Genomic DNA, 27,711 nt, shown 5'->3' on the forward strand with positions numbered 1-27,711 from the left:
AGCTTCGCCTTGTCTCTCTTGTCCTGTTCTCTCTGTATTTATTCCAGTAAAACACAAATCTATTGTCCTCACATCACTAGTAACACTTATTTTTTTAGCAGCAGTCATACCACAGCTTTAGAAATGTACAATAATGTGTACAAATGTGGATTTAAAAACTCTTATGTGACATGGTCAAACTGATTAAATTATTTCAACCACGAAACAGAAACAAAAGAATAAAATTACTGAACAATTTAAGTTGATTTTCTGTAGGAAATTATTTAGGATCTCGAATGACTAGTTGAATCGACAAAATGGTCCTTGTTAGATTAAAATGTTTTTACATATCTAAAGCAAGACGCAACAGACAAAAAAAATGACACAACAGAAATAATCATATGACTAGCTAAGTATTCCCAGGGCTAGCCAGCAAAAGCTGGATCCTGATCACGACGAAGAAAATTCCCCTTAAACAGTTCTTGGTGACTAATCCGCTTACTAAAAAAGTGAATTTATCCGTGAATTTCTTCATTTTGAGTACAGGCGCAGCCTTCCAACAAGTAAAATTCTTGTTGTTTAACATACTTATTATTCATTAGCATTTTTTAATTTACATTGGAACTGCCAAGTCGGTCACTTTCACTTTCACAGTTTACGTTTAGAAAATATATATATTTTCTCTATACAGTATATATTTCTGACAGTTGTAGGAATGGGTGCCACACACATTGTAACTTAAACATACAGTATATAGGTTTATATGTTGTATAAAATACTTACACATTATACAGTATATGTATGTGTATTATTTATGTATTAAAAACCCTAACTCATAATGAGTACTGTAAAGTCCTAAGGGCTGAATAGCCCATTATTTTAAAAAGTAGCTTCAAATGGCCATATTATAAAATAATGGACCATTCAGCCATCAGGAATTTACAATAATCATTGTAAATAGTAATAAATTCCTTACACTTGTATAGAGCTCTATGGCGCAGTACATAACAAATGGAGATGACTATTACAACATACCTCATATCTCAGTGTTAAAAACATATTTCATATGCAATTAATTTAGTCGATTGTGACTCTTAACTCTCAGCAAGTAAAAAAGATAGTTAAGACTTTTTAAGCACTAAAATAAATTGGATACTGGGTTAAAATGACCAATATTCTTTTTCATATTTTTTTTATTTTTCCAAAATACAGCAAAAACAGTGAAAAAAAACATATTAAGAGTAGGAGCCCATGCTTAAAAAGAGATAAAAGGGTATACTAAACACAGATTTTTAAGATTAGACATCTGAACATACTGTGAATTTATTACGAGCAAAGACCATAGGTGGAGACTGAGGACTTCTGTGAATGAATACAGTCGACCGAATAAGACTCTGTCCATTCTTATATGATGCATTTTGCTATCTGCAAAGATTTATTATGCATGAAATGTCATCTTGCTCAAACACTGAAGGTAACAAACATTGTACAATCATTGAGAAGGAGCAGTCAGGCCTTCAGTGGCTCAATCACAACCCAAAACATGTTAGTCTCATTTTCTAAAGGTGCTCTAGAACAGGACTTTTCAGACCCCAGACATGTAGAAGCGTTTCATTAATCAATAATCTGAGATTGCTAAGATAATCAAGAGCTGTTATACCTCTGTGGGAGTTAATGATAAATGATAAATCTGTGCAGAGACATCAGGTAACCCTGCTAAACCTACTTTCTTTACATTTTCCCATATAAATCTCTTTTCATTTGGTCTAAACATTATCTCTAGTCTTTCATCTTAAAAATGGTAAAGACCCACTGAATTACACTACATGTAGTCTGTCATCACTATTACACACAGACATAAAACTATAGGCAAAATATTTTTAAAAGCAGACAGAACAATCAATGGGCTCATCTAGAATATCTCTGCTTTCTTTGCTCATTAATACACGTGATTCACAGCTGTGCACCTGTCCCACTGCTTGTTCTGTGCTTCCTCTCAGTTCACAGCATTATAGCTTTACTTTCATTAGTACACATATTATAGGACAGACTAACAGCATTACTGCTACTGACGTGTCACAGTCCAAACATCATATTTCACTGCCTGTCGATTATCTTTTCTTGTTTTCCTCTGGTGTTTCTGCTCCAGTTTCTCACATCTTAAACTTTAAAAGACCCTCAGAGTTTATAATAAATGTTTTCAGACCAGATGTTTGCTAATGCGATTTTAGTTGTATGTGAATAAAATGCTTGTCCCCTCCTGATGAAAAATACTAGCATTTTTCTGACATCCTGTCTTTTATTTAAAAGTTAAATTTGGAACAAGAATCCTCATTTCAAAGACTGGATAGAAAACAGAATAATTCTGTCTTATCCACTTCGCAATTTTATGGAATGAAGTAGAACTAGTTTACATTTTAAACCTGTGATAGTGTGGTCAGGTGCTTTCTCCAAAACCTGTTTGATTAGCGCATTCTCTTGTTTTATCTTTTTTACTGCAAGTTTCCTTTTTCGTCTATCTATTGGAATGTTAAAAAGTTTCTTTGCAAAAATAATTATCGTCCCTTTGTGGAGGTATAGAAGCTGAGGCCTTTCAAAATGAAGACAACTCAATTCTCAGCATAGATGATGATTAGCCCTGATGGACTAAATGGCCTTTTCTGTAATTGAATTGTGCTTTGTGTGTATGTCCTAAAGATCTGTCACATTTAGCAATCATGTGTGTCATGTGCATGATTGCTAAATCATGTGGGCTGTGGTAGGACACAGTAATGTCACACCAACTGTGTTGATTTTCCTTTGTTCCACTGTAGATAAATTTGAAGTCATCGTGCCTCTGGTCCCTGTGGTCGCTGATGAGGGCAGCGACATTGTCCTGCCCTGTCACCTCTCACCTCAGACCAGTGTGATAGGCATGCACGTGAGGTGGTTCAGGCAGAAGTTCAGTGAATACGTCTATCTGTACAAAGACAATATGGAGACAGTAGGATCGGGCTATGAGGGCAGAGCTTCGCTCTTCAGTACAGAGCTGGAGAACGGCAATGTCTCCCTGCTGCTCAAAGAAGTCAAGATCTCAGACGAAGGCCCCTACAAGTGTCATGTCAGCAGACCAGGATTGTTTGAGGAACCCCAGCTGCAGTTAACTGTTAAACGTGAGTCCATGTTCTTGTCACCCTGCTACTGAGTAGCATAAGACTGATAGAGATTTACACTAATTTCTTACACTTACATTTCCGCAACATAAAAGATTAAGTAAGGAATATGCATATTTTTAATGAAAGGACAGAATTGGTTTTAATTCCAGCATAACTTTAGCATAGAAGAAAGTGGTAACACAGGGAAATCCTGATAAAATATGTATTGTATTCAGCTGTTCTTTTGACATTACACACCTTTGTCTTTTTTATAACTGGGACAGACGTTAGCCCTGTCATTTGTTCTCGCCCATCTGTTATCCACTGATGATACTTGTTGTATTTGAATGTGAAATTAATCTGTCCACAGGCCAAGGCTCTGTTCCCCTGACTGAAGTTGAAAAGCTTGAGAAAGACTCTTTGAAGCTGAGGTGCAGCTCTCAGGGCTGGTACCCTGAGCCTCAGATGGTTTGGATGGATAAGAAAGGAAGAAACATCACATTTACGGCAGAGCCAGCCAGGCAGCAGGACAAGAACGGTCCCTTCTCCATCTCCAGTCACCTCTACATGATGAGGACCAGTAATGAAGAGGTCACCTGTGTGGTTGGCCCAAAGGACCGTACAGCACATACAGCACAGCTCAGGACCTCCGTAAAAATCAACGGTAGGTGAATTTGCTCAAAAGAATATAAAGTGCAAAGAATATATCCTCAATAGCCTTTGTACTAGAAGACTACAGTAGGGTAAAAGACTCCCAGTATGAAAAGCTGAGGACTTGACAATACAGTATATACTTAATCTAGAGGGTTATTTTGGTGGCTTCATAGACTCGCAGTATGAAAGCTGCTTAATGAAGGACAATAAGCTTTACCTTGTATTTAGCCAATCATGAATATTCTGTTCATTGAGAAGCAAACAAAGGTGACAACACATACACAGTGTGAATAGTAGCATTGTGTCCATGCTTAGATCATTTGATTGATTGAAATTTGAAAATTGATATGATTTTTTGTGAATTCTCCCTGGGGCACTTTAAAGGGACGAATCATCTTTGTAATCCAGAGTATTTAAAGCGACACCCCTCTATTTTATTACCCCCATTATTCCAGGGTCAAAGATAACTTACACGTAAGAATGAATCTTTAGAATATCTAACTGAGTTGTTACAGCTTTGACCGCAGATTGCAAAATAAAAATCAACAACCTGATTTTTCTTCCAGAACGGTTCTATGTAAGCATTCACCCTGTGAGTCTGTATGTCTCAGTTTTTTTTATCAGCCCTTGTCCTGGCCATGGTGTGCATAACAGCTGTGTTTTTGGATTAGCAGCCAAATTCCAATCCTTCGTCCATTCATATCAGTTATCCAGTACAGATATGCACCCTTCCGGTCACATACTATTGGGGATAACTTGTCAAAAATATGATTCAGTGTTTGGGATGAATTTGGCAAGGTGCTTTTAATTGAACAATAGCAATATGGTCTAACACAGAATCCAATTGGACCTTTACAACCTCAGGCAATACAGGTCTCTCACCTTGCCTCTAAGTGAAAACACATATGCTGGACTGTTTGCTCAATGGAATATTGGAATTATGATTTTGATAGTTAAGCCAAATAAATGTGTATTGGAATGAACCAGGGAGCTGCTGGAAGAGAGAAGATGGGGTGGAGGGGGGAGGAGAATGAATATCAGCTGGTGAGATATTCATGTGGAGGCAAGTGGAAGTGGCTGTATGTTCCTTCAGAATGTCTGTTTTTTAAATCATTTTAGTATATTAGTATATAGTATATAGCATATAGCATATAGCATATAGCATATAGTATATAGTATATGGTATATGGTATATCGTATATGGTATATAGTATATAGTATATAGTATATAGTATATAGTATATATTATTTAGTACAAACATACATTTTAGTATATTATGATATAGTTTTTTCATATATTGTTATACACCATCAAACATTTAAATGTTTTATGCATTCTGTCCTGTAGAGATGCTGTGAAGATAAACCCAAATTCAGGTATGAATTCTTCTTTTCTAAGGAAAATCTTGAAGAAAGTTTAATTATTCCTGAAACTGATATTACTGTATTGTAATTTGTTTAGTTTACAGCATGAAAATCAATTAATCTGGATTTTCCTGGTCCTGCATTCACTGATTGGCTGAAGAATGTATTTTGCTGTTTATTTCAGGAAATATGTTTAAAAGCATACTGAATAGAAAGAGCACAGAAAAGTCAGATTATATAAGGATCTGGCTTTATCAAACTCTTATTCCCTGAAAGAAGAGCAACAATGATCAACTGCACAACACTGTAGTTTCTAGAAACTATTTTATATAGTTAAAATTGTCACTATTCAGTTTAGTGGATTTATAAACTTTATTTGCAGATAATAGGCTAGATGTTAATACTGTTATTTACTGTTACTATGTTTTAATACTTGTGATCTAGCTTAAGGGCGGTACATAATAAACAGTCCTGAGCTGTGGAAAAGAAAGCGCTTTTAACAACCTAGTTGTGAAACAAAAAACAATACTCTTTGAGGAAATAATTACCTGTGCTAGAGAACATTTATACTGTATAACTTACAGTTTTCAAACTACAAAGTTGAACCGCTCAAAAGAAGATTAATACCCAGATGTACTTAACCTATGATTGGAACTGGTGGAGTAGGAGCTGGGAGTGCTTCCGATATGGAGTCCAGAGTAGAAATACAGAAATACTGTATTACAGTGATCTGCGCTATAGAAAGTCTGAGGTGTTTTAAAAAATTAAATTTGACTTAATATGTGATGATCAGCAGACATTTTGCAACATTGAAAGGGTTTGGTTGCATTCTACATATACATCAAAATTAGTCCGAAAATGCTACATACATGAATTTGAAATATATTAATTGTGCTTGCATTTTTATTTAAGATATGGATCTGAAGACAAGGGCTAACAAAAATCTTGAGATGACTTTGCTCCCTGCAATCTTTTTCTTTATGTCTTAGGTCTACAATAGCTTACTGTATATAATTTACAATATATGTAATATATCACATCTTAAATGTTATTGGCTTATGGTGGCCTCGGGTATGTTTTTCATTTAGCCACGTGTAAGTTGTATCTCAGCTGTGTTATCTGTAAACACTGTCTTCAACTGTGTTACCTGTGACCACTCTCCAGCTAGGACTGCAGTTCATCCCCTGCACAGAGGTGGCATGACAAGTGCAGATGTTTTGGTCTGAGGTTCTGACATCTTTGAGCAGCAGGGACACGTTGCCTCTCTCCAGCTCCTGATGGAACAGCTGCACTCTGCCCTGGTAGCCTGGGCCTTCTGTCTCCCTCCTGTCTGTGTACTGATGGACCAGCTCACCAGAGCTCCCTTTGCACCACCTCACCTCCAGAGACACAGCGCTTGTCTCAGGTGTGAGGTGACAGGGCAGGACAATCTCTTGTCTGACATATTAAAAAACTACAAAAAGTCATTGATCTCAATTGCCTTCTATGACCTACCATTTCTTATTCATTCAAGCAAGCTTGCAAAGCCAGACTCATCTCTGTGTTGAGCTAAGATGACAATACATGCTGAATTAAAAGGTGTAAATGTGGGGACTGGGGTTTGAAAGCAATGTGTGGGCTTTAATACGAGGCTTATCCATGAGTGATCAGTATTGGAGAGCAATTATCTGGGGGAACCAGAGACAAGGTTATTCTATATATTTTTAATTATCTTGAATATTTAGCTTATGCCATTATCTCAGAGCACTTATTGACAAGCAAAGAAAGGATAGTGTAGAGTGGTCTAAACAAAGTGTGAAACTAAGCATAAATGGTTACTTTTACACAACGAGAAAGCAAGCAGTAATCACATTAGTGTTGTAGTAATCCCAACCAATGATGTTATACAGTGTCACATTCTAGATGTGCTTGGCTAGGAATCAGACAGCTGACCTACAGGAACATACTGCTGCAGAAGAACTGTAAAAAGGAGTTCATCCCTGGCACTGGATGCTCAGCAGGTGTTGAGGTGTCACTTCACAGCAGGGCTGGTACTGTGATCATTAGAGTTACCCAGAATGGGAAATAAAACATATTCACTTATTCGTAACACTTTTTATGTTCTTATATCGTATGCTATCTGTAGTGTTGAGCCATTTACTTGATATGATAGAGTCAGACCTCAGAGCCAACACCCTGCATTGCAAGTCTCCATATTCCACATTGTATCTTTCCCAGTACCTCTAACCAGTCTGTAATGGGTTATTAATGAATGTGAGAATTTGATTTGACTAGCATAAAAAAATATTATTAAAACAAAAGTTAGCAAGCTGCACAATCAATTTAGACTTCACAGTATTCCAGTTCAATTTACACTTTAGCATATCATTGAGCTTATATAATTTGTTTCCTTTTGGAGACTCCTAAATATGCTAAAGGTAAAACACATGAGGGTCACTTCTAGAATCCCTGCCATCCTGCATAATGGATCAGATACAAGGCACTAGGCCATCTTCTTATTAGGAAGGTGTGTGGAAGCACTCCTCCATTCAGGCTGTAATCAAATCTTCTGCATTCTTTTGTCTCACTGAGAGAACACTTTACTCCAATGGACAGAGAAGCTCAGTACAGGTTGTGAGAGTGTGTCTGCATTGTTAATGTGTAGCAGCCAGCCAGTAAGTCCAGTGCTGTTATTGTGCAGTACAGTCTATGAGGGAGCACCAGTATTGTTAATGTGCACTAATGTCATATGTGAGAGTGTATCGGTGTTGTTATTGTGCATACAGTCTGTGAGAGAGTTTCAGTATTGCTAATATACAGTACAGTCTGAGAGAGTGTGTTAGTGTTTCTACTGTGCAGTACACCCTGTGAATGGGTGTCAGTTGTAATTGCGCAGTACAATGTGTGAGTGTGTGTAGTTTTAGTAATGCACTTTTGTTATCGTTTAATTGTGCTCTGCACGTGTAGGTTTTCTGGTCCAGTAGCCTGTGTCACGCCCTCTGTCCTCTCCCTAGTTTCCGGTCTGCTGTCCTTCCGGTCCCTCTCTTTCCCTTGGGCTATATATTTCCGGGTCTTGCACTCTGTCCTCGCTCAGCATTGTCGTTCGGATGTCCTGAGACCCGCCTAGCACCAGGGCGCCCCACGTCTGCTCCCTGAGGGCATAGGTTTCTATATGGCATTCCTGAACTCTTTGCACTATTGAGCCCGGGCCTTTTTCCCATCTCGTCGCTAGGCAAATGGGTCTTTTTCCGCTCTCCTACTCCCCACGGTTAGTCCCTTTGGACGTCCGTGACAGCCTGGCTTTCTTGCCTTCACCAGTTTGCACTGCAGATCTCCACCCACTGCCTTTGGATTTACAGCTGTCTCCTCTAACACTTGTCCCACAAGATACAATTTCTTCCTCTGGCAATGGACTTGATAATGGACTCTAGAGTGGAAAGAATAGCTTTGTGTTGATTTTTTGTAGCCATTTCCCAAATAATGGAGGTCAGAGATCGTTTGGCTGGAGTTTTCAGGGAGCTGCCTGACCTCCACCATGATGAAGTCACTAGTACTGAATGTCTTCAGTGCTGTTTCCTTTCACACCCCAGGAGCAGAGGAAACTTTGAGAGTCTCTGTATATTTCTCAGGGTTTCCACTGCACATAGAGAAGAATGTTATTCAAGGTTTGTTTCTTTTGAATTTTAAAAGAATAATCGGAGGTGTGAATAAGTGTGGGCCCTGTCCTTACTGGAATTCAATTTTGACAAATGTCATGTTTCTCTGCACAATGCTATTGTGATTATAGCAACAAATCTAGAAATATTTAAACAATATTGATTACACTACATGTTATTTCATTATTAATCTGTAATGATGACGATTCTTAAGATTCTGCAATCCTTAGGGGATCGTTATCATTGTTGCCAGGGGAAAAGAACGGTCGAATGTTTCTGTCTATTTTGTCTGTGAAAGTGTAGATGACTGAGTATACATCTTCTTTAACGTTATAGAAAGAGACCTTATCCTTCTCATACTCCACATGGATCCCCACTCTTGTGAGAACGTCTGTGTCCAGTGGGGTCTCTGGGTCAGTCAGGGCCGTCAGCTTCCCATCCCAAAGACTGAGGACCCAAAACCCAGCTCCAGGGTTCAGACTCAGTTGCCCCTTCCTGCACACTGAGTCTCGGGCCACTCCCAGCTCCCAGGACTTCTTGTTTCCAACCTCCACCTCCCAGTAACACCCCCATCTCATCTCTGGTAACCTGTTGCCCAGCACACAGGGGTTTTCATCAAACCGCTCAGGATTGTCAGGGAGATTCTGGCGCTGCTCTGTCCACCACACTGATCTGCCATCTTCTGACACCATCAGGTAGGGGTACATTGTGTCCTCATCCAGGGTCACAAAGACTGTGTAAAGAGAAACAAACAAATACAGATACAATCCTCAGAAATGTTTGAAAATGTTTGAAATTTGAGGGAGTTAAATTAAATGACAATTCATAAAGAAATTCTGATCTATATAGTTAATTTGTTTTGTAATGTGACGTTTTAATGGCTTGCTGTTCTCACAAAAAACTTTAAAGATGGTTTCTGAAGATGATGATTAGTAAAACTAACTTATACAGCAATGAAACAGCTGTCCAATATGTTACATCTGGCCGCTTGTCAATTTTGTGAATTGACTTTACTTTCTGAAACCCCATTATTACCTGTATGTGCACATCCATTGTAAACAGAAACTTGGAAAACCATTTCAAGATCTCAGCTTGACATTATTTACTTGTTCTGATATTTGTTTTAAAGAATGAATAAATAAAATGCCATCAGTGGCATAATGTAGAAACACCATCTATTTTCATAGAGGACTTCAATGGGTCTTCAATCTCAAAAGTATGTCGAAATGTTGAAAAGCTGTAATAAGATTTTATTTCTAAAAGTTTGGAGGAGCTTTCTTGCTTATCCTCCTGCTGTCCAATGGTATGTGGTGTAAAGGTAGCTTAAGTAAGAGGTAGCTGTTGTATAGCAAGGAGGGAGCTGCATATTAGCTGCCATGACCTGAATCATTTAATCTTTCTCCCATTCTTGTGAAATGCTACCACAGAAGTTTACAGAATGAAACTTTTGGCCAGCAGCCATATCACTCTGCAACTCACAGCTGGCAGCCCACTGAAGCTCAGCAGGTGTGAGCCTGGCCAGTACCTGGATGGGAGACACTAAAGTGGCTAAAGTTGATGCTGGAAGAGGTGTTAGTGGGGCCAGCAGGGGGCGCTCGCCCTGTGGTCCATGTTGGTCCTAATGCCCCAGTATAGTGAGGGGGACACTAAACTGTAAATAGGCACCATCCTTCAGATGAGACGTAAAACAGAGGTCCTGACTCTCTGTGGTCCCAGGGTGTTTCTCGAAAAGTGTAGGGGTGTAACCCTGGCGTCCTGGCCAAATTGGCCCATACCAATCATGGACTCCTAATTAATCCCCCTCTCTGAATTGGCTTCATTACTCTGCTCTCCTCCTCACTGATAGCTGGTGTGTGGTGAGCGTTCTGGCGCACTATGGCTGCCATCGCATCATCCAGGTGGGGCTGCACATTGGTGGAGGGGAGTCCCCATTACCTGTAAAGCACTTTGAGTGGAGTGTCCAGAAAAGCACTATATTCGTATAGGCAATTATTATTATTAAAAGAATAGTAAGCTATCTTGACATGATTAAGTACAACAATTCAAATAGTATGTTAGATTAATTTGGTAGACAGGGGTTTAGGTTAGTGTTGGCCAGCATTGTGCAAAGCTTACCTGAAAGTAATAGAAACATTAGGGTCTTTATTCATAACATTTAGAAGAGTGTGAAACAATTGGGATTTACGCAGCTTGACTTGTTAAATTTCAATTCCTGACTATTTAACTTTTACTGTTGTGTAATGCCATCAGAGATGACTCGTGGAGTAGATATACCAGGTAGAGTCGGCAGGTAGTTTCAGTGCCAGTAATCAACATATGAGTAAGTGGGACCATTCAATTACTTTAAGTGCACTGTCTTCCTCCTTAGTTTCTTGGTTGTGGTTTTCTTAGTAAAGTTCAGATTTAATTCACAGAACTGAAAATAACTCAGGTGTTGTGCATGAAAACAGATAAATCCAAAACTGACATTACTGACAGCGACAACAACAAAAAAAGTACCTTTCATGGCCCGTCTCACTAAAATATCTGGAAGAGAGAAAAAGCCAGGGTTCATTCATAAGGTAAACAAATATGGCACTTTTCCAAATCATTTATACATAGAATTTCCTATATCATGTGAAAGAAAAACAAGAACTTCTCTTTTAAAGCTTTCACAAAACCTGAATTTAAAACTATTTAAGCTAAGTATCACATCAAAACCCTGAAGGATCATGTAGAAAGTTAAGACAGGTGCACTTATAAGCAAAAGGACTATCTCTTGTTTCATTGGTAGAAAGTGTACAATATATGTTCTCATCACTGTAAATAAAGAAAATTACAATCCAGAATATACAGCCTTACAGACACACAGATACAGTAGGTCCAATAACTCAGCTTCAGATCAGGGAAACAGTTCTTCCCAAACACTCAACTCCACAGACCTCATGTTTTAGATGTTACAGAGGTCCCAATCTTTTTTAAACCCTATCACACAATTTTATTTTAAATGGAAAGTAATACAGCTGACTCTCAAGATGGAAGAAAAATGCTTATGTAGAATTATTATAAGATAAGATCACTTTATTAGCCATATACAATTTATTGTATTAGGAATTTGTCTTTTCACATACATGTACCCCAGCTTGCTCTCTATGAAACACACAGACAGGGAGAGAAGCTGGGGGTCAGAGTGCAGGGTCAGCCATTGTACAGCACCCCTGGAGCAGCTGGGGTAAAGGGCCTTGCTCAGGAGCCCAATAGAGTAGGATTTCTCTGCCAGTCACAGGATTTGAACCAGTAACCCTTCAGCCACAGGCACAGAGCCATAGCCACAGAGCCACCACACCACCCCTGTCTGTTTGCAATGACAACATCGCAAACACATTTCTTACTGTGCAGCTTTTCAACCTGGTTTTTATGGTCTAGTCTCTACAAATGCAAGCAACAAAAATTAAAAACAGTTCAACTACACTTGCTATCATAAATATTTGTTCCCCTTGGACATTTGTGTTACTATTGTGTTACAATATAATAATGTATTTAACTGGGAGTTTGTGTCATTGATTGACAGAAAACACTCTATAATGTCAAACACTCTATAAAGTGAAAACAAGATTCTACAGATACTCCTAAATTCGTTATAAATATAAAACAGAAAAAAAACTGATTGCATAAGAATTCACCCCCTTTGAGACAATATTTGGAAGAGGCATATTTGGGAGAAATAACAGCTATGAGTCTTTTTGGATAAGTTTCTACCAGATTTGTACATTTGGACACTGCAATTTTTCCCACTCTTCTTTGCAAAATTGCTCAAACTCCCTCATATTGGATGGGAACTGATCTGGCAGCCAGCAATTTTCAACTCCTACTACAGATTCTATAATCCAGGTCTGGGCTCTGTGTGGACCACCCCAGAACATAGCCTTTTTTTCTTTTCAAACCACTCCAATGTGGTTATGGCTCTGTGTTTTGAGTTATTGTCCTACTGAAAGATGAATCTTCTCCCCAGACCCATGTGTCTGGCAGACTGCTGCAGGTTTTCCTCCAGAAAATCTCTATACTTTACTGCATCCATTTTTCAGCTGTCTTCCAGACCCTGATTTTCACGCCCCACACTCTTACTCGGAAACGCCGTTCTTTCCCTGTCACATTCCACACTCTCCCTCGCAAACGACGTTACATTCCCGGAACCTCTGCTTCACAATCTCATCCCTGATTGAACCCATCACATTCTCACATGCATCAGATTCCTCAAATTCTCACTCCCTAACCAATCATCCAATCACACCCCTTTCCTTTCAGTATTTAAACCCCCTTCGCACACCTTCCCATGCTCACGATTGAGAAGCCTTTCATAGTATTCTCCAGTGCACATTTCCAAACCTTTTGACTGATCTCCTGTTACGAATCTTCTGCTTCCGCCTCTTGACCTCGCCTTCTGGATTTTGTATTTTGAATTGTTTTTGGATATCTCTCGTTACCGGACCCTCTGCCTCCCTTATCGACCCAGCCTTTGGATTTTGTCTTTTGGATTGTCCCTTTGCTACTCTGCGTCCTGTGGGATTCCAGTCACGCATAAGGATCCTCCTATTCCACGTATAGGTTCCGTGACAGAATAGTGAGCCATATTAAAATGGATCTAGCGGACCAGAGTCAACTTTCTATTCTCCTCGAACACTCCCGGAACCTGGACCTGCTAACTACGGCAGTCCTGCAACTAGCTGACCACTTTACACTTCCACCATCTCCCCCACCTGCAGCTCCTGCCCCTGCACCCCCGCTTCAAACACAAATTAATCTTCTACCCCCTCCCCTCCCAGAAAAATTTGATGGCGACTCCTCCAGCTGTCAGGGCTTTCTGACTCAATGTCAGATGGCTTTCCACATCCGCCCAGACTGCTTCCCCACCGATGGAGAAAGAATTGCTTTTATGGTATCTTGCCTCTCTGGACGAGCTCTGGAATGGGCTGGACATCTCCTCTCTCGAAACGCTCCTGAGACTGCCAACTTCCACCTTTTTCAGACAGCTCTACAATCTGCCTTTGGGCAGTTGCACTCTCGCCACCTCATTGTTGCACGCCTCACTTCCCTTACTCAAGGATCTCGCTCTTTTCAGGACTACTCTTCCGAATTCCATTTTCTGGCTGCTCAACTCGCTTGGGATCACAATGCCCTGATTCACTACTTCCGCCTCGGATTATCTGATGAACTCAAGGATCACGTTGTGCACCTGCCCCTGGACTTCCCATCACTGGACTCCTTCATTTCTCGAGTCTTTGAACTAGAGGTCAGGCTTCAACAGCGAAGATCGGGCAATCGAACCCCTCCCACACCCTCCCAACTGCCTTCCTTCCATAGACTGACCTCTGAGGAGAGAGATTGCCGACTTCGTGAGGGGCGATGCCTTTACTGCGGTTCCCCTGATCACCTCCGAGCCGCCTGCCCCAGTCGCCCTCCTCGCTCCTATCCACCTGCTGTTATGGCCAGCGTCCCTTCTTCCTCTCCCAGATCCGGACTCCTTCTCCCAGCCACCCTGTCATGGACTACTGGACAGACCTCTCTCTCTGCTTTTGTTGATTCGTGCTCCGAAGAGAACTTCCTAGACTCTGGACTCGCTTCGTCCTGGAATATTCCCCGGTTGCCAGTCACCCTGCCCATTTGGCTCCTCACTCTTGATGGCTCCCCCCACTCCCCTGGTCTGGTGAAGTGGCAGACCACTCCCCTCACTCTTCGCATCGGCGCCACCCACCAGGAAGTCATTCAGTGCTTTCTCATTCAATCCCCTTCTCACCCATTGGTTCTTGGTTTCCCTTGGTTACAGATTCACAACCCACACATCTCCTGGTCACAAAGGGAACTCAGCCTGGGGTTCCCATTGCCTTTCGCATTGTTGTCAGCTTCCTCAGAAAGTTTCTGTCTCCTGTATATCTCAAGATAACCTCCCCAATATTCCTTCCCAGAACTCGGATCTACACCTAGCCTTCAGTAAACAGAAGGCCCTATCCCTCCCGCCTCATCGCCCATCTGACTGTCCTATAGACCTAATTCCAGGGGTTCTACCACCTAAGGGCCATGTCTATTCACTCTCCCACGGGGAGACTCAGGCTATGGAAGATTATATACAGGAGTCCTTGGAATCTGGTTTCATCCGCCCCTCTTCCTCACCTGCCTGCGCCGGTTTCTTCTTTGTTAAAAAGAAAGACGGCTCTCTCAGACTCTGCATTGATTATCGCGGTCTGAACAACATAACTATCAAGAACAGTTATCCCCTTCCTCTGATTTCATCGGCTTTGGAATCACTCCGGGGCGCCACTATTTTTTCTAAATTGGATCTCTGCGGTGCTTATAATTTGATCCGCATTCGGGAGGGTGACGAATGGAAGACGGCATTCATTACTACCCATGGTCATTATGAATACCAAGTAATGCCGTTTGGACTGGTTAATGCTCCTGCTGTCTTTCAGGGGTTCATGAATGACATCTTTAGGGATATCTTGCACAAATATGCCCTGGTATACCTGGATGATATTCTAATCTTTTCCCGTAGTCCCCAGGAGCATGTCTCTCATGTGCACGAGGTTCTTCATCGTTTGATTCAGAACAAACTCTACGCCAAATTGGAAAAGTGTACTTTCCATGTTACCAGAATCCACTTCCTTGGCTACATCCTCTCACCCCTGGGCATTGAAATTAACCCTGCCAAGACTGAATCCATACAGAACTGGCCAACCCCCCAGAATTTAAAACAAATTCAACGCTTCCTGGGATTTTACTGCCGTTTTGTTAGGAATTTCAGCTCTGTCGTCTCCCCCATTACAGCCCTGACCCGAAAAGGTCCTGATCAAGGGAAATGGACTACTGAGGCAGACCAAGCTTTCCTTCATCTCAAGAGACTGTTCACCACAGCCCCCCTCCTCCGTCACCCAGACCCCAACCTTCCATTCATTCTCGAGGTGGATGCCTCAGCCAACGGAGTCGGTGCCATATTATCTCAACGTCATGGAGAGAAGGGTATCCTCCACCCCTGCGCCTTTTTCTCCAAAAAATTGTCCCAGGCCAAGACTAATTATGATGTTTGAGACCGAGAACTACTGGCTATCAAACTCGCCCTGGAGGAATGGAGACACTGGTTGGAGGGGGCCCTACACCCTTTTACTATTCTTACGGATCATAAAAATCTCTCTTACCTACAAACTGCCAAACGTTTGAATCCACGCCAGGCCCGCTGGTCACTTTTCTTTTCTAGGTTCCATTTTTTCATTACTTATACACCGGGATCCAAGAACATAAAGGCTGACGCCATATCTCGCCTCCATGATCCTCCTGGCTTTTTGGACCCTCCTGAACCTATTATACCCCCTGAGAGAATCATGGCTGATATTAGATGGGACCTGGAGAACCAAATCAAACTACCATTATGGTTCTGGTAGATAGATTCTCGAAGTCGGCTCATTTCATTCCTCTTCCTGCCCTTCCATCTGCTCAAGACATGGCTGACCTCTTCATTCTTCATGTCTTCAGACTACACGGCATTCCTGAGGATATCGTATCAGATCGAGGACCTCAATTCATTTCAAGATTCTGGAGAACTTTTTGCAAATCTCTTGGGACTTCCACATCTCTCACGTCTGGCTATCATCCTGAATCCAATGGACTGACGGAAAGAACCAACCAGGACCTTCTTACTTACCTTCGATCTTACGTCTCTGCTTCTCAAGATGACTGGGTCTCTCTCCTCCCCTGGGCTGAATATGCCCATAACTCTCTCTCTTCCTCCACCACTGGGATGTCCCCCTTCTATTGCTCTCTAGGATACCAACCCTCTCTTCTCCCGGACTCTATCCCTGATTCTGATATTCCCTGCCTCCAGACGCACCTCACTTTCTTCAGGAGAATTTGGAGACAAGCCAGATCCGCCCTCCTGAAGAACTCCTTGCGGCAGAAGACCACCGCTGACCGTCATCGACGACCTGTGCCCAGACTACGACGAGGACAGTTTGTCTGGCTGTCTACTAGAAACTTAGACAGCCTTCACATAAGTTGGGACCCTGTTATATTGGACCTTTTCGCATCCTCTCCCAGCTCACCCCTGTAACCTATCGTCTTGCTCTTCCTCCAACTCTCAGGGTGCACCCCTCCTTCCATGTCTCTCTCCTGAAACCCTACCACAGATTCCCCCTCTCCCGGCCTCGGCCACCTCCACCCCCACCACGACTCATTGACGGTCTACCTTCCTACACGGTCAATAAGATCTTGGATGCCCGCTGGCTCCGAGGCCGCCGACAATTTCTAGTCGACTGGGAGGGCTATGGTCCTGAGGAACGTTCCTGGGTCTGTGAGAAAGATATTTTGGATCGCAGCCTCATCGATGACTTCATTCGTACTCGCTCTCTGGGGTCGTCAGGAGCCGACCCTAAAGGGGGGGGTACTGTCACCCCCACACTCTTACTCAGAAACGCCGTTCTGTCCCTGACACATTCCACACTCTCCCTCGCAAACAACGTTACATTCCCGGAACCTCTGCTTCACAATCTCATCCCTGATTGAACCCAGCACATTCTCACATGCATCAGATTCCTCAAATTCTCACTCCCTAACCAATCATCCAATCACACCCCTTTCCTTTCAGTATTTTAACCTCCTTCGCACACCTTCCCATGCTCACGATTGAGAAGCCTTTCATAGTATTCTCCAGTGCGCGTTTCCAAACCTTTCGACTGATCTCCCGTTACGAATCTTCTGTTTCCGCCTCTTGACCTCGCCTTCTGGATTTTGTCTTTTGAATTGTTTTTGGATATCTCTCGTTACCGGACCCTCTGCCTCCCTTATCGACCCAGCCTTTGGATTCTGTCTTTTGGATTGTCCCTTTGCTACTCTGCGTCCTGTGGGATTCCGGTCACGCATAAGGATCCTCTTATTCCACGTATAGGTTCCGTGACACTGATGTAGCAAAGCTTCCCCACAGCATGATACTGCCACCCACATTCACCATAGTAAGGGTTGTGTTCTCAGGATTAACTTCACTGTCATGCTTGCGCCAAACATAACGCTTACCATTGAGGCCTGTAAGTCATACCATTTGATGTTAGGGTGCGTTTGTGCCCAGTTCTTGTTTCTTTTGTTAATCCTTGTGGCTCCACAAAGGCTACAAGAACTGTGAACCTCTCTATCAGAGAAAGACAAGAGTTGTACAGACACAGCCATAAAACCATATTGCAAGGAACAAAGTAGGCCTGGTGATTCTCAAGTCAAGAAAAGAGATTCCTAAAACCAGACAAAAGGCCACAAATGTGGGGCCACAACTTGGCAAGGAATGCAAGAAGGACTTTTGTAAGTTTCAAGAAACTGAGCAAACGTAACTTAAAATCATAGATATATCCTATGCACTGCAAACACCATGTTTTTTTTCATTCTACTGATATTAAATGAAGAAACCACATGATTATACTGAAAAGAAACACAGCCAGCTGCAGTAAACCTCATGCAACAAGCGATGTCTGAGAAAATACCCATAGATATCACTTATCTGGTTTTCCATTAAAGACCAGTCAATGCAAAACCGAGTCACACCTCTTTAAATGACGTGGAAACACCTCCCATTGCTTGTATAACAAATGAGAATTTTGACCCAATAAAACAGCATCCTTCAATCCTTAACACTAAAAGACTGTATGAAGTACTGGCTATGTTGCCACATCACATACTCCATTCCATTGCAAAAGGGTAAGTTAAAAATATTAAATCAATAAGTAATAGGTCTTCTCTTTTCAGCATGGAATAAACCTATTACTTGGTCCTTTGCAGCCTACGCATGCTGATACAGCTACCCACCTGAACATATTAAAATAATATACAATATAAGGCATCGTGATTATTTCAGCCAGCACACAACGGAGAAGAAGTAGCAAAGAGCTCAGCTGGACCAGGGAAGCTGCTCCAGCTGCTCCTCCCTCTCCAGCCCTCAGCCCATCTACTTGCACTCCACAGCAACGCTGGATCGGCTCCTGAGCAGTGGCACAGAACCCCTAACCTTAATAAATCTCCACTGATCAGGTGATGCATACTTCCCCGCTATTCAGAATGTAAGCAATAGGAACATACCAAGCACCCTCATTTTCACACCTCTTAAAGGAATAGGTTGCATTCACCTTGTACTTGGGTTCAGTGTTTGATAGCGTAAAAAAGTTATCATAATGAGAACTTACTGTACTCTTATGACTTTTGCCTTGAATAGAATTCAGATTTATTGACACTGTTCTGTATCTTAGCAACTTCTAATTCTTTATTTTCATCCATTTCCACTTCTCTTTCCATAATCCTTAGTTTGTATTATTTTACTAAATTAACCTATTTTAATAAACTAAAGCAGTCCTGATTTGAATTCATGCAGCTCAACCTCACCACTATCTTGGGTTGTTAGGCAATGTATTAATTATCACATTAATCTGGGTGTGTTTTCAGAGGACATGGTTATATAAGGGTTGGTGTAGTGACTAACACTAGATCACAGGACGTGTTTTATACAGTACCTGCTCTTGGTCTTTCAGTAATCTAGGACACGAGATATGGGTCTTGTGGTTGAAAGTACTTACAACAGTGTCTAAGGTTTACTCACAAGTGCTATTCTCCCAGAATTTGTACATAATTTGTACTTGCAGACTAAAAATCTGTCTTCCATTTGGTCTCAGAGTCTCCCACATGCCTTCTGGCAAATTGTAGTCAAGATCTGATGTGAATTTGTTGTCACTTTCCCATGAAGCTCAAATTTGTGAAGCACTCAGGCAAATGTCACGTGCATGGTTTCTCCCATCTCTGCCATGGAAGACTGTAATTCCTATAGAGTTGTCACCGGCCTCTTGGTGGCCTCCCTGACTAGTGCTCTTCTCTCCTTAAACTCAGATTTTGAGGACATCCTGTTCTTCACAGTTTCACAGTTGAGCCATATTTTCTACACTTCTTTATAATGGATTTAACTGTGTTTTGGGGATATGTAATGCCTTAGAAATTTTCTTAAACCTTTCCCCAGACTGGTGCTTTTCGTCTTTTCGATAACCTTATTCCAGATTTACTTTGAAAATTTGATGTTGTTTTGTACTAATCAACTGGACTCCATTCAACAACCTATGTGACTTGTAAAGACAAGAGCCTATTAAGGTGTGTCTTTGTAAAGGGGGTGAATACTTATGCATATTATGCACCTATTGTGTGTTCTATATTTATAATGAATTTATGAAGGTCTGTAGATTTATGTTTCCACTGACATTATAGATTGTTTTGTTTTGATCAATATCAATTGCAAAAAAAGCTCAAATTAATACTTTGTGATTCTATATTGTAACACAGTTAAATATGGAAAAAGTCCAAGGGGGGTGAATACTTTTGATAGCCACTGTATTCTGTATCTGTAGGGTAGAACTATTAAACAGAACCACAAACAGTCCTGTACCTCTGTCATTCTGCAGCTTCGTATTCTCTTCTTCAAGCTTCACTACAAACACAAACAACAAGCGTTAACAGTACAGTACAATACAGTCTGACTGATGGCTGTCACAGCTATAACTGTATGTAGAACTATTAAACAGAACCACAAACAGTCCTGTACCTCTGTCATTCTGCAGCTTCTCATTCTCTTCTTCAAGCTTCTCTATAAATACAAACAACAAGAGTAAACAGTACAGTACAGTACAGTACAATACAGTCTGACTGATGGCTGTTTCAACTATAACTGTACTGAAGAACTATCAAACAAAACCACAAACAGTCCTGTACCTTTGTCATTCCGCAGCTTCTCATTCTCTTCTTCAAGCTTCTCTATAAATACAAACAACAAGAGTAAACAGTACAGTACAGTACAATACAGTCTGACTGATGGCTGACACAGCTATAACTGTACTGAAGAACTATCAAACAAAACCACAAACAGTCCTGTACCTTTGTCATTCTGCAGCTTCTCATTCTCTTCTTCAAGCTTCTCTACAAAAGCAAAAAATAGAGAGTGAATAAGAGGGAACAGCAGAGTACAACACAGTCTGACTGATGGTGGTCTTGGTTATATTAATATTAATATTAAATATTTAAAGATTTAAAAGCCTATAGGAAGTAATTATGAAGGGTTGCACAGCAAACCAAAGGAAAGAAAACAAATCCCATCACAGTTTGGAGATCTACCTAGTATTATGCAGGCTCCTCACTTTCTACTTTCCCCACAAAATACAGTTTTACAGTTTGATTAATGTAACTTTCAGGTCATGCTTCATAAACTTTGATCACTATATTCTTCCCACTTGTTCTCTCCCTGAATTGTTTCACAGGGAGTGATTTTGGTTTTAACTGCCCACACCTGGGTTGAGTTATTGGGAGGTCAGAAGCCATTTGGGCTCATATCTACACATGATGAAAGTAAGATCCAAAATGGCTGTTTCCCTGGAACTTTATAATTGAGTCTTCCATAAATGAGAAGACTCATGTAGATTTCCACCCTTAGTTCTAAAGATAAGAATAAGAACTGGTTATATTATCCCTATATTTTCACTTGATAAAAACTGCAACTCAGATGTCACATCTAGACCGTGAAAGGTGCTTACACTCTTTTGTTGGTGCAAAGAGTGTCCAAGGACGGGCCAATTGTTCAGATCTGTTTTATATTTTAAATTAAATCAACCCCACCCCTGTAGCTGAAGCTCAGCAATGTAACAGGCATACGAAGAAACACACCAGTTGAATATTTAGTAATAGTATACCCAGTTGTTCCTTTAGTAGTGTATTGTACCTCCATCTACACAGGTGAAACGAGCTGAATCTGTTAAATCTTTCACAAGGTGTATGAAGGGATTCAGTTCTTGTGATCACTATAATATCACAATCACTAAAATAAGCTGTTCAGGTTCAACAGTAAAAGAGGCTCCTGGGTACACAGTTTCGGGACAGGAGCACTGACAAGATAAAATAACAGACTGCTGCTTTAAATGCAAATGCAAACAAGCCTAATATCTACAATCAGGAAAATCCAAGTAGTCATACAGAAATGTGATCATGTCAGTACTCACTGGGATCCTCACATGCCTCCACATCATGCTTGGTTTTCCCCCTACCAGGCAGGCTCCTAATACAGGCTGATGCACAGGGAAATATATTAAACACTTTAATTCAAACTATAGTTAAAAAATACAATTAACTCAAGTGAATAGTACTGTTGTAACAGAAGGAATAAGGTTCTTGATCCCGAGATGAAGTAAAACAGATGAGTTTATTGCATGCAAGGAACAATAAAGCCGAAGTCTTGTTTCCCGCAAGAAACAACAAAACCGAAGTATTGTTCCCCGTACTGTTACAAACTTTTGGGTTATATAGTGTTTTCTTCTCCGTTTCTGACGTCACTCAGTCTGATGGTAAAGAGGGGGGTTCATGGTATTTGGCCAGTTTACGATGTTCTGGGCAAATGGTCAGTTTAACATTACACCCAGGGAGGTCCCTAGCTTGCATCTGCAATCCTTATCAGTGAACCCCCTTTCCTGCCATAAACCCCAGCTTGTGACTTAGAAGTCTAAACCCCCTACAGAAAAGATTAAATTCAAACCCCCGTCTTCACATCTTTCTTCAGTACAAAGATTAAGAACAGAGCACAGCTGCTTGTTAAGGTCACCTAGTTTAATAAATTGGACCAATTGGACCAACGGAAGATACTGGCAATGTAGAAATGATGCAGTAACATGTCTAGGTATTATCTTTTACAAGACACATATATACAGTATGGGTCCACACATTGCACTTAAAAGTATGGGGACAGCAAAGTCAATCTGTAAATGAAATATCAGTGATAAAGTCAATGAGATCTGATCTCGACATCTGAGGATTTAACATTCGAACATTCGCTTATCTGCTATGTCGCCTTGCCACATGAAAAAAGAAGCAGAACAGGATGGAAATTTTAGCTGCAGAACAGACGAGTATTATGAGACTAACCTAGTTGTACGTACTATTTACTGTTGTTCATTACACAAAAGTATAGGGATGGACTTTATGTGATGAATTGTGATAGTTCCCTGCAACCAACCCTCATGAATGTCATGTCCTTAGCTGTACAGTACAATGTAATACACACTTGGTCATATTAGGACATATCATGTTATTAATATTCAACACTTGCACTTAAATAATAGCGATGAACACTGGAACAAAGAGGTTGCTTATGACAGAAAAAAAAACTTACTTTCCAGTTTCTTTTTAATTGTGAAAAAAACACAACAGGAGCTAAAGTATACTGTACATAAATTCAGCCAATAGTCACCTGGCTATATGATACAGCAGAGGCATACATCTAATGGTTCTGGGTGAAATAATTGTGATCACCAAGTTCAATATTTTGGATGATAAATCTGGCTAATTTAGAACAGGAAGATTTAGTTTGCAAAATATACATTTTTTCTCTTAAAGCAGTCCCTGCAAATGTTTCCAAAACCAGCAAACCAGCCCCCTACAATTAACATCATTCCCAGAATCAAACATCAAGAGCTCACTTGTAAATTTTTTATTCAGAGTTACTATAATCACCTGACCAAAGGAAACAATAAAGGCACATGTTTCTCAGAGCATGAATAATATTTGTGATGAGATCATAGATATACTTACATGGTTTTCTCCTTAAGCAGCACAGGATAACCAAAAGGAAAAACACTGCAATAATTAAGCCCACTACACATCCAACTCCAGCTGGCAGTAACCAGGAGAGAACAGCTTCTTCAGGCTGAATACCTGGACAATTGAATAAGAACAGAAATGAGCTGAGTACAACAGCCCTGGAGTCCACAACATGTTAATCATTAGCAGTGACTCCTGTACTGTGATTGAGACCCTCATCCTTCAGTCTTCAGTTCAACCACACCAGCACCAGCACCAGGTTGAGTTTTCACGTGAACAAATTGAAGCAAGGAATTTTCTGCTCTTCTCATCAGTATTTTATTGAAAACTGATGTACCTCAAATTAAAGCGCAGACAGAAAGGAAGAAACTCAAGAATTCTTGGTTCTATCTTTTGCAAAATAGTCTGTGAAAGTCTATGATTTAACAATTATACGGCCGTGTGGTAAACCTGAAAACAATACATGATTTGAATTATGGGATTATGGGATATGGGATTTCTTGAAGAGGAATTTATCTGTCTATGATTTCATGCTTCAATATCTTGGTAGGCACTGTGGTGCAGTGATTAGCATGGCTGCCCTGGATTTGAGTCTTGTGGTGCAATCTGTGTGGAGTTTGCATGTTCTCCTCACTTTTGCCTGCATTTCCTTCAGGTGTTCCAGTTTCCTTCCACGGGTAACTTCTACATGAGCAGCCACTCTAATGTGATGTACGGATAGACGCTAATCCATCATATTCACCAGTCTATTCCAGCTTTGTTACTTGCAGGTGATCCTCATCATAAACAATAATAATTAATAATCCTTTACATTTAAAGAGCTCTTTTCTGGACACTCCACCCAGAGGACTTTACAGGTAATGGAGACTCCCCTCCACCTCCACCAATGTGCAGCCCCACTTAAATGATGTGTCGGCAGCCAAAGTGTGCCAGTACTCTCACCACACTCCAGCTATCAGTGAGGAGGAGAGCAGAGTATGAGGGGATAAAGGTGCCAGTCAAGTTCCAAACAGCTCATAGATGGAGATTATTAGGTGGTCATGACTGGTAAGGGAAATTTGGCCAGGACACTGGGATAACACAGAGAGTGAAACCAAGGCCTTGAGATCTCATCCAAAGGACGGCACCTGTTCTACAGTATACACTATACTGGGGCATTAGGACACACAAAGACCTCAGGGTGAGCGCCCCCTGCTGGCCCCACTAACACCTCTTCCAGCAGCTTTCCCAGGAGTCTCCTGTCCAAGTACTGGCCAGGCTCTCACCAGCTGAGCTTCAGCGGGGAGCCAGTTGTGAGCTACAGAGCGATATAGCTACTGCCTATACGAGCAGCTCTAACAACGGTGCTCATATAAAAACAGGCTTGGAGACTTGTCTCCTCCTGGAGTTATGCATGAATAAATGAATTATCTGTTGAAATAATCACACATTAACAAAACAGGGAATAGCCACCTAAAAAGTAGAGAAGCTCCCGCCTGTTGAACAGTCAACAGTAGTACCGTGGCACTACAAACATACAATTGTTTACAGATCAATAAAAATTAACAACTTTCTTTCAAGCACAGACCTTGAGTCTTGGACATGTTCTTCTGGTGTCTTCCGTTATGAAGAGTACCTACAGGAATTACAAAAACAAACAAAACAGTCCACAGACATGCTGGTGGGTTAGTTGGCATCTAGGAAAATTGGTCCTGGTGTGAGTGTTTCTATGTTTGTGTCTGTGTGTGACATGTGGTGGACTGGCTCTCCATCGAGGATGTGTCCTGCTTTGTGCAATCAAGTAACTAATATTAATGGAATTACTCTTCCCTATAGATAGAGAGATAAGACTTTATTGATCCCGAAGGGAAATTGAGTTAATTATATCACAAACATACCTGCTTGACAGAATATGAACAGAATGACCACCAACATGATTATCCAGAGGTGTCTCATTGTGAAGCTGTGATAAACACATGGTGTTAGTCTGTTTCTATCTGCAACTGAGAAAACAACCTCAGGAAGATTACAAATACAGTATGAGTATTTTTCTGTTATCAATTCTTAAGGGAAACTGGCTAACGGTATAAGGTATGAAGGGATGAAGATGCCAGTCAAGTTACAAACAACAAAGTTGTCCAAGCAAACTTTAGTGAAAATGAAGTACAAATGAAATACTTTTTCAATTAAACATGGTTTTGGGATATGTTTCTGAAACTATGAAATTAACAATTTTAATTGATTTCAAATGTAATTTAGATTAACTTTTAGGCTAGACTAAAACACTTCAAGAACATTCTAATTTTATTTCTACCTGTAGTGTGAATGTAATTCTTATGATATAGGTTAGGTGTGCTGCGGAGCTAGGGGTAGGTTTAAAAGATCCAGTAAAAACTGACATCAGTGATCACTATGGCTGTTCTTTTTAAAATTAAGAGCTGGACAACCAGATTAGGTTTTGCACAAGCTTTTCAAGGGCTCCATATTAAGTTCTAGGTAGTATGTGGCCCTTGCACCCAAGATACTACAATTTCAGAGATACAAGTACAATTTTACTACTTCCATATTGCTAATCCTTTCAAAATCTTAGCCATGACCTGAATGACAGTCTAGTTTTAACGGTCGTCTCACTCTAACATTCTTAATATTCCCCATTAAGTTAAAAATAAAATTCTATTAATCATTAGATCAGACTAAAAACACCTCAGTATTCTTTTAATTAGATGTCTTAAACACGCACAACTTTAACTCCAGATGGGGTAAAATATCACATTTTAATGTTTTTGCCCTCAAATGTTAATGACTCGAAAGCTTTCTACAACTGCGTTTAAAGTACAGCTCAGCCTGTTACTGTCTGGTTACTGAAAGATGTCGGGATACGAAAGTGAAAGTATCTGGGATTTTCTTCATCTTCGGGGAAAAAAACGACAAAATAAATACTTGGTCTAAGCAAACATTCACAATTCTCTGGATATTTCTTGAGATCTACAGCGAAGACATATTTACATAACGGTTATGACTTTATTATAAGCCGTTCTTAACTGTTATCGGCGCTCAATGTACAGTAGCGGCTCGTCACTCCCGATTCTCCGTTTTCTAACGGTCACAAACAGAATATAGAGCCGCTTTCAATAGATAGAAGTTCTCGCGTAACGTTTGCATATGCTCTTCATTTTCAATGCAATTTAAGACTTATTTGCAAATTACAGCACTCTCGTGTCACCTATGAAAAAGAAAATATAAATCAGGACCGCTTCATTAGTCACGCCCTTAAATCAGAGCCACGTACTGTACAGTGTATTAACAATGCTCAGTTACATCGCGATTAATATATAAAGTTGCAGTTTGACAATTCACAAAGCAGACAATATGTGTGATAGTATATATCTGGTCAAAAACAGAGTAATTACAATTGTGTGATCGTGTTTTTACCTGCTTCTATCTCTGGATTAACGGATCGAACCAGGTCATATAGTTCTGTTCCAGGAGGTCTGATTGTATTAGACACCGACACCAGCACACCAGCTCAGCAACAGCGGCAAATGCTTTGCAAATTTGGACAGACGATTACAGAACACGCAATACAATTAGGGCGAAAAAGAAACTGCAACCAACTTCTTCTCCCAGTCCTCCTTAACATATCTTCCCTTTCCTCTTCCTTTGCGGCTATTGAGGTAAAAAATAATGTACGCTCCTCGTATTGAGGAGGAAGCGCACCCAGTCGCTGAGGGCATCGCAGCGCCTGCTGGGAGTTGTAGGCGGGGGGAGTCCAGGGGTCCGTAATGACCAGCAACTGACCCTGCTCATGTTAATAACCCGTGTCAGCTAAAGTGCTCTCTGAAGCTTTGTGTCCTATAATGTAAGTGTGTAGAGTCTGTTAAAAAGTTAAGACTCTAAACTTGTGTACGGGTTCCATCTGTCCACAAATGTGTGCGTAAATCCTGGTGCTAGGTTTTGTTTTGTAAAAGAGAATAAAAGCAGGTGCTTATGAGCCTTCACTGTCTCCTCTTGTCCTTTATCCTGAACGAACCTGTAGATGTTACAATTGGTGTCAGAAGCAGGCAGGATGGACAACCTGTGGCTGACGTTGGTGGACCCTGAAAGAGACCGGACCCAGCAGCAGCGCACACCTGGAGCCTGAGCAACTCCTGGGTGCAATGGGTGGCCACAGCCCTTGCAAGGGAACTGGAGCAACTCCCAGCTACTCCCGTCCGGCAGACGCTGCAGAGAGGGGATGCCCTTTCCTCAGGGGCCGGCCAGCTCTTCCTGCACCCGCCGGCGCGGGTGCGACCCGGTCGCTACGACGGAGAAGCGCCGTGGGAGACGTACGAGGCGCAGTTCCAGCT

General features: G+C 41.0%; 2 protein-coding genes across 6 annotated transcripts; one reads left to right on the forward strand and one right to left on the reverse strand.

Moving 5' to 3' along the window:
• Positions 1–2,796: 2,796 nt before the first annotated feature.
• LOC138238319 (butyrophilin subfamily 1 member A1-like) lies at positions 2,797–6,598 on the forward strand. The gene is made up of 4 exons (XM_069188584.1): positions 2,797–3,131; positions 3,484–3,777; positions 5,116–5,144; positions 6,297–6,598. The coding sequence occupies exons 1-3, from the start codon at positions 2,894–2,896 to the stop codon at positions 5,124–5,126; spliced, it is 543 nt and encodes a 180-aa protein (XP_069044685.1). The 5' UTR covers positions 2,797–2,893; the 3' UTR covers positions 5,127–5,144; positions 6,297–6,598.
• LOC107077244 (zinc finger protein RFP-like) lies at positions 6,592–27,100 on the reverse strand. Of its 5 annotated transcripts, XM_015346063.2 has the most exons (11): positions 26,798–27,100; positions 25,264–25,328; positions 24,954–25,001; positions 23,378–23,500; positions 21,796–21,861; positions 20,681–20,722; positions 20,519–20,560; positions 20,352–20,393; positions 20,196–20,237; positions 11,267–11,293; positions 6,592–9,500 (listed from the first exon to the last, which is right to left on the reverse strand). In XM_015346063.2, the coding sequence occupies exons 2-11, from the start codon at positions 25,319–25,321 to the stop codon at positions 8,977–8,979; spliced, it is 1,014 nt and encodes a 337-aa protein (XP_015201549.2). In that variant the 5' UTR covers positions 25,322–25,328; positions 26,798–27,100; the 3' UTR covers positions 6,592–8,976. The 5 variants fall into 5 exon arrangements, with proteins under 5 accessions (XP_015201549.2, XP_015201553.2, XP_015201550.2 ...); XM_015346067.2 differs by lacking the exon at positions 25,264–25,328; XM_015346064.2 differs by lacking the exon at positions 20,352–20,393.
• Between the last annotated feature and the right edge of the window lie 611 nt (positions 27,101–27,711).

The sequence above is a fragment of the Lepisosteus oculatus genome, chromosome 4 (assembly GCF_040954835.1).
Source record: "Lepisosteus oculatus isolate fLepOcu1 chromosome 4, fLepOcu1.hap2, whole genome shotgun sequence".
NCBI classification, from domain to species: Eukaryota; Metazoa; Chordata; class Actinopteri; order Semionotiformes; family Lepisosteidae; genus Lepisosteus; species Lepisosteus oculatus.

Bases quoted from the DNA above. Each gene is read 5' to 3' on its own strand.
- LOC138238319 (XM_069188584.1), top strand. From the start codon at position 2,894: ATGCACGTGAGGTGGTTCAGGCAGAAGTTCAGTGAATACGTCTATCTG. The intron at 3,132-3,483 runs GTGAGTCCATGT...ATCTGTCCACAG, and splicing joins GCTGCAGTTAACTGTTAAAC to GCCAAGGCTCTGTTCCCCTG.
- LOC107077244 (XM_015346063.2), bottom strand. From the start codon at position 25,321: ATGAGACACCTCTGGATAATCATGTTGGTGGTCATTCTGTTCATATTC. The intron at 20,723-21,795 runs GTGAGTACTGAC...TTGCTTTTGTAG, and splicing joins GGAGGCATGTGAGGATCCCA to AGAAGCTTGAAGAAGAGAAT. The intron at 20,561-20,680 runs GTACAGGACTGT...TTGTATTTATAG, and splicing joins GAAGCTGCAGAATGACAAAG to AGAAGCTTGAAGAAGAGAAT.